The sequence below is a fragment of the Lactuca saligna genome, chromosome 6 (assembly GCF_052625555.1).
Source record: "Lactuca saligna cultivar CGN05327 chromosome 6, ASM5262555v1, whole genome shotgun sequence".
In the NCBI taxonomy this organism is placed as follows: Eukaryota; Viridiplantae; Streptophyta; class Magnoliopsida; order Asterales; family Asteraceae; genus Lactuca; species Lactuca saligna.
Genome location: NC_136422.1, coordinates 2,745,775 through 2,753,392, shown reverse-complemented (window position 1 = coordinate 2,753,392; position 7,618 = coordinate 2,745,775). Strand labels below are relative to the sequence as shown.

At 32.5% G+C, this 7,618-nt stretch overlaps 2 protein-coding genes across 2 annotated transcripts; both read right to left on the bottom strand.

Moving 5' to 3' along the window:
* Positions 1-722: 722 nt before the first annotated feature.
* Positions 723-2,009, bottom strand: LOC145000757 (uncharacterized). Its single transcript, XM_078960030.1, has one exon. The coding sequence runs from the start codon at positions 2,007-2,009 to the stop codon at positions 723-725; it is 1,287 nt and encodes a 428-aa protein (XP_078816156.1).
* Positions 2,010-2,204: 195 nt separating this feature from the next.
* LOC145000756 (uncharacterized) lies at positions 2,205-2,822 on the bottom strand. The gene has a single exon (XM_078960029.1). It carries the CDS (start codon positions 2,820-2,822, stop codon positions 2,205-2,207), a length of 618 nt encoding a protein of 205 aa, XP_078816155.1.
* Between the last annotated feature and the right edge of the window lie 4,796 nt (positions 2,823-7,618).

Here is a 7,618-nt window from a genome sequence, read left to right as displayed (position 1 = left end):
TGTGATGGTTGTGGTTGGAATTATTGTTGGAATTGTCGGAAAGCTTGATATTGTTGAAGTTGTTGTTGTAAGCCCGGGAAAGCTTGATATTGTTGTTAAAAAAGTGTTGTTTGTTGGATAGGGGAACCGTTTTGAAGCAAAATTGACAAAACTATCTTGAGGTGATTCCATGGTCAGGGATTGGCGAGTGGTTATGTCTAAAGCAAAAGCGTTATCGGGTTTGCGATTTTCTATAGTTTGGATCGGTGAATTGGTTGGGATCCATTGTTTTAGTTGTGAAAATGTTGTGGGTATTTTGTGTATAGAGTAAGAAAAGAATAGTGTAAGAAATAAGGTTTAAAATGGGGTATTTGTAGGTGAAAATGGTATGTAAAAAAATTTATTTAAAAAAAACAATTTTTAAAAAAATTTGGCCATTCAACGGTTAGTCAAATGGTCAAAAAAGAGGTCGAGCCCTATTGGGTGTTTGGTTTCGCCGTCCGAATAACATCCCACCACGACCACGATCGACCACCACCGACCGGGATAATGTGCCCGGTCATGGTCAGGGGCGGACGTAGGAATTAGTAATAGGGGTTGCACAATTTATTTTTCCCGTCACACATAATATAAAACATTAAAAAAAATAAAAAAATTCCGGTCAAACATAATATAAAACATCTATTCATCTAATACAATTTTTTTTTCTGGTTAAACATAATATAACAACGATATACTAGAATTTAAATTTGTCCTCTTCGTGCAGACATCTTTTGAAACTGCTCCATTACTTTTTCATTCTCAACTTTCGCAAGTGCTTCGGTCTCAATATTACACAGCAATGCGTCGTTAAAAAATTCATCGCCAATTTTGTTACGCAAGTCGGCCTTCAAGAGCTTCATCTTTGAAAAACATCTTTCTACACTTGCGGTCGCTACAGGTAATATCAAAGCCAACTTCATTAGCTTATAAACCAAAGGATAAGATCGATGCTTCCCCGTATTAACCATCAAACGAGAAAGGTCGGAAATTCCTTTCAAACTAGCGAAGCGCTCATCTTTGATGCAAGAGTGATAAAATATCTCAAGTTGTCCTTCAAGGTCTATCATATCTGAATCATCAAAGTCATACTTGTATAACTTACCCAACTTCAATAACTTTGATTTGTCAAATTGTGCAAATGAATCACAAGGGCTCAAAGCACCCATGTATTCTAGTAATTGGGTGCTTGTTTCACTAAATCGATCCCAATATTCTGTAAGTTGCATATCTACCACCGTGTTGAAGATTTCAACCTCAAAATGAAACCTATTAGTCTTTGTAGTCCTACGGTTTCTCGCACCAATATACAACTCTTCCATATCCAAAGTATCAATTTCGTGTGTTTCACAAAAAGAGGATACTTTTGGCAAAATACTAGCAAACCCTATGTTTCTAAAAGATTGCAATGCCTCCATTGTCCCTCTAACCATCGAAGCCGCTTCTAAAATGTCTAGATCTTTTCTTTGAAGTTGCTTTGACAATGTACCCGTGAGGTGTAAAATGTCATACATCATATGTAAGTAAAACACGAACTCACATGATTTAAAATATGCTAAGATTCCAGATGCTTGCTGACGGTTTGCCAATGACCCTCCCTCCGCTTTCACAAAATCTAAAACTACAAGAACATCCGCAAATAACTTCATCAAACTTGTGAGTGTGTTGAAATGTGAACCCCATCTTGTTTCTCCCGCTCGAACAAGTGTAGTCTCTTGATTTAACCCTCTTCCGGTTTCAAGTTCACCACTACACAAGCCTTTTTGCACCCTTTCTCTTGCTTGCTCTCGTAGTAAGTCTTTTCTTTTACACGATGCACAAACTACATTAACCACCAACGAAATTTGCTCAAAAAAGTCACTAACACCATCATGCTTCTTTGCTACAGCCACAACTACTAATTGAAGTTGGTGTGCAAAGCAATGTACATAAAAAGCCGTGTCATTCTCTTGTAATATCAAAGCTTTCAAACCATTGAATTCCCCTCGCATATTGCTAGCCCCATCATAACATTGTCCTATTATCTATTAAGATTTAAAACAATTAATATATATATATATATATATATATATATATATATATATATATATATTAAATTGAAATAATAAAAAAAACTAAAGAATAAATTACCTGACTAAAACTCAACTTATTACTTGTAAGTACTTCATTTATGGTGTTTTTGAGTGTCAAAGAAGAAGCATCCTCACGTGCACTAGACCTATGAATCTTTCTTTCACAAAGTCAAGAGTATCGACATAACGCAAAACAATAGCCATTTGTTCCTTTTTTGAAACATCACTAGATTCATCAACTAGTAAAGCAAAAACATCTTGACCAATCTCTTCACGAATACTTAAAAGTACTTCTTGTGCAAAACATTGCACAAGTTCTTTTTGAATTTTAGGGGAAATTAGTTGATTGTTTTTTGGAGCATTTTCTAAAGTATTGTTGAAAATATCTTCACTAGTCTCTCGAATGGCTTTTAACACTTCAATGTATAGCCCTCTATTTTCCGAGTTAACTGACTCGTCATGACCACAAAACGGTAAACCGGTTTTCAATAAAAGTCTAACAACAATAATAGAAACACGTAATCGAGCTTTGTATTTATGATCCTCTGCTTCGGTTTGCCTCCTAAAGACTACATTGATAGCTTGTTTTTCCCTCATTAAAAACTCACACTTTTCTTTTGCTTTGTTGTGAAAACTATCAATACCACCCACATGAGTCCGAAATGCATCTTTTTTATTCCAAGTATCAAAACCTTGAGAAACAAATGCATCTCTCCCTCCTTTTTGTCCCATTAGGTCCCCACACAAATAACAATATAAACAATATGCACTATCCTTTTTCACACTATATTCCAACCAATCAAAGTCATCAAACCATGAAGGAACGAATCTTCTAAATCTATCACCTATTTTTTTAGGAAACTTATGTGCCCTTACTTAACACGGTCCTTGAAGCAAATATGCTCTTCTTACATCATCTCTTATATTTGGTTTGTAACTTGTAATCAATGGCCTATCCGTCGGGTCCTTTGGAAGATCCTTCAAGTCAACATTATCATTAGGTTGGTTAGAGCATTGTGTTTGTGGAGTTGCATTAGAAACCGAAGGGATTGATTGATTGGTGATTGGTGTTTGTGGAGTTGCATTAGGATTAGAAACGGAAGGCATTGATTGATTGGTGATTGGTATTTGGGAACATTCTTCACCACTTTCATTAGGATTAGGTCTTTGTCTTTTGATAAAAAAACCACTTAGTTTAACCTATAAAAACATAACAATGACTTCAATAAAACAACTTGCTTTCACCTAATCAAACAATAAATTCAATAAAAACATAACAATTACATCTAATCAAACAATGACTTCAATAAAACAAGTTGGTTTCACCTAATCAAACAATAAATTAAATAAAACATATCAATTTCACCTAATCAAACAATCAATTCAATCAAACAAGTTGCTTTCACCTAATCAAACAATAAATTCAATAAAACATATCAATTTCACATAATCAAACAATCAATTCAATAAAAAACATAGCAATATAACCTAAGCAAACAATATAACTTCAACAAAACAAATCAATTTCACCCAAGTCAATCACTAACTTCAAAAACACATATCAATTTCAAATATCTTAATGAATTGGTAATTGGTAAAACTTACTTGCTTCATTGTGAAATCGATCAAGACATCAAGTATTGTGAATTTTGATCCATCAAACCATTGAAATCGATCAAGCCTCAGCCCTCAAGGTCGATTGATCGATTGAATTTTGGGGCCAAAAGTCGATAGTCGTGGACGTCGTGCCTACTGCTTCGTTCGTCGCTTCTGCCTTCTAAGTCTTCGATCGTGTGCTTTTTTTTCCCCTTTCAACCGATGGTTTAATTAAAATTTCACAATTAGGATTATTGGGCTATCTTTTTTACAAGCAATTAGCCCAATTGCTAATTTATCAAATTAAGTTTCATTTGGGTTTTAGGGCTTTAGACAATTGGACTAACTACAATTGAATAAAACATTTGGCTCGTTATTATTTTTTTTCGTTCGGTAATTCCCGAAAGAGTGACAATATTTTTTTATGTACTTGCACAATTTTTTTAGTAGGTGCACGATTTTTTTTACGTAGTGGCACAATAGGTAAAAATAAAAAATAAATAAAAAAAAAAATTCTACTTCGTACGCGGAAGCTAGGTGTTGTCGGTGCCACACCGGGCACCTAGCTAGGACCGCCCATGGTCATGGTCGTGGTCCAGCTCAACCACAAGCTCCCTCGTTAAAGGTATATCGGTTGGCCTAAAATTAAGAATTTTTTTCACTTTAATAAATATGAAAACCACTAAAATACGAATGTGGGGTTTTGTCTACTAGCCCCTTCCTAGCCACGTAGTCCACACATCATTCATCGGGAGGAATCAGGTATACATGCAATTCCCCACGTCACGTTTTAACGGGTAAAAATAGAGTTTAAGAACTCATAAGTCATAACACTCAAAAATATGTTTGATGACCAAATAAAACCAAAACAAATAGTTTATTGGACAATGATGACCAGTGACGGACCTTAGTGGTGTCCCAGGGTCCTGGGCCACTGCTCCGATGCCGTCACGTAGTGTAAAAAAAATTTATGTTTTTTTAATATTTTTTCTATTTGGTACACCGGCTTAAAACACGAATGACACTACTAATATATATTTATTTGGAAAAAAAATTAGTGTCACCCCTACGAAAATATTTTGCGTCCGCCACTGATGGTGACTATAACACACAAAAAAAAAAAATTAAAGTTACCCTACCCCACAAATAATCTACATTAGATTTACAGACAAGATGTATAATATCATTTAAATTTTGACTTATATTAAGTTTGTTTCTATGAAAATGCATTTTAATTATTTTGTTACAATCAAAAACTTATATTAAAATACTAGATGTAACACTCATGTATTACATGAGTTCATTTAATAGAAATATATGAAATTCTAAACATTTGAAAAGTTTGAATTTATAATAATAAATAGAAAAATATTGAATTATTAAAATTAAATTGTTTGTATTTCTTTTAAATTAAACAAAAATAATTTAGATAAATAAACAAAGAAAACTAATGAAACTTTAATTTAGAAAATTTGAAATTAGAATGAAATCAATTAATTAAATTGGTATGCATTTATTATTATATTTATTGTAATTATTAAATTTAAATATTATGTGAAAATTAATAAAATTAAAAAAAATAACGTATGAAAAAAAAATTAAAAATAACCACAAAATGATATATAATCAAATAAATAATAGTGTGACATATGATAAAAAAATTATTTATTAGGGACGATATTAAAGTTTTTTTAAGGTTAAGGAATGAGGATAATGAGGATATGAGACACGTTTTCCTATTAATATTACATGTTTAAAGTTATAAATATGCGATCCTAATTTATTAGGGGATTTTGAGATATTTTATACCAGATAACTTTTTTTAGTTACGTACGAAATTGTATATTTTAAAAGAAGTTTACAACATAAATCGAATTGCAAGTCCGATAATAGATTATAAATTAAGTAATATTATGTAAAAAGCAAACGAGATTAACGGAGTTTTTGGTCCCTCGTCCTTGCTTTTCACAACGACTTTGCCTTGACCCACGCGCTATTGGTCTGATACATGTCCCAGGTAAAAATGTTGACAACACATTTTGACTACCATGACCCCACACGACAAGGTAAATAACAAATAGAGTAAGTTACAGTTTTAGCCCCTGTTGTTGGCACTTTCATATAGTTCTAATGCATGTTTTGAAACTTTTGTATGCTGCGGTCTGAAAACAAGTAACTATTATATTAGGGTTATTTGCTTCACCTATTAACCTTTCAATTAAGAAGGCAATTTCTTAACTTTTAGAAATTCAGTATCTTTGATAACATAAAAAACATCTCCTAAGGATTAAGTGGGTCTCTTAATTATGGGTAAACATGGTACCAGACTCATAGCGAACTGGTGCTACCGAAACTACAGAGAACCGAAACGGTGAAAAAAATGATACCGAGCAACGCACCAAACTAAACCGATTTTTGGTACTAGCATGGGTACCGATGGTACCGAATCCTAGATTTCTAATTTTACAAGTTCAGAAAAACTTAAATCAAACAATCAACTTTTAATACTTTAAATTAAAACGAGTAATTAGAAAACGATTTTTAATCAAAGATAAAAAATACTTTATTTTAGTTTTGTGTTCCCTTTTTTTTTCTATGGTCAATTTCTAATGGATTAAATATGTTAGTTACTAAATTATTAACTTATTAGTTATTATGTTTCAATTCCTAGTAGTTACCATTTCATGAACTACTATCTAATGATCTAGTACAAGTGAACACTAAATTGATTTTAAGGATTATTTGGACTATGAATGATAAATCTAACAGTTACACATCTAAAATCAAGACAAGCAAATCTAGCAAATATTATGAATCAATAATGCTCTCTAACAGAATCAAATATATTATATTTACTAGATCTAGCAAATTAATGTTCATAAACAACTAGATATCAAATTCATACAGTCAAATTGATCTTCTAACTACACGGAACTTGTAGGAAAAACAATAAATATTAGAACTTTAACATGATAGGATTATTGATTTATCAAAAACAAGTTAAACCAATATAATTAAATCCATAAATAACGAAATCAACTCATAATATTAGGGTTCATCATCACCAAAAGAAAGTAAATGGTATTAGCCCATGATTAAATAAAAAACACATAATTAAAGAGAAAACTAAGTTAAATATGGTAAACACTAAGCAAATCGAATGATCAATGATGTTCTTCACTCCAATTCTCTTAAAACCGTACTCTTCAATCGAAACCAGTTTTTCAAGGGTTTCTCATAAGTTTTTAGTCGCTTTAAGTCGGAGCTCTTTGAAGCTCTCTCTCAAATTCAACCTAAAATTTGACATGCATAGTTGCCATATATTAGCTTCCACATCGTGGGGAAAAGGCTCGCTGCAAAGTGGGAGACACTTTAAACTCATATGCCCCAATACTCTTTGCAGATGATCAGGGAGGTTCTACGTCTCCACATCGTGGACCAATGCACGTCACGTCGTGGGACCTTCTTTATGCACATTTCTTCTCTTTTTCCCCCTTGATGCATACTTCAACCTCCAAGTTTCTATCTTTGTCTAATATTCATCCTTTTCCTTTAAGAATGTCTTTCTTTGGCTACAAAATAGATATTGCATTTTATAAGCACCAAATATCTTAATAATTAACCAAAATGTAGTTAAATTGTATTTTAATAATGCAAAATATATGTATAAATATAACAATATCAATAGCATTCATCTAATTTTTTTTTCTAGTATCCACTTTTTGCCCTGACAAAAGAACACGCTTTCATCCTCTATCTACGATGCATCCTCTTCCTCCATCGACGCAAGCATCATCCATCCTCGAAATTCTAAACTATAACTTATAAAGGGATATATTTGCCATCGATTTTGAAACTATTACGTTCTTGGTAATATTGATATCATATATGATCTAACTATTGTGAAACCTATGGAACCCGAATGGAGAAAA

Coding starts and splice junctions, on each gene's coding strand:
- LOC145000757 (XM_078960030.1), bottom strand. CDS start 2,009: ATGCGAGGGGAATTCAATGGTTTGAAAGCTTTGATATTACAAGAGAAT.
- LOC145000756 (XM_078960029.1), bottom strand. CDS start 2,822: ATGGGACAAAAAGGAGGGAGAGATGCATTTGTTTCTCAAGGTTTTGAT.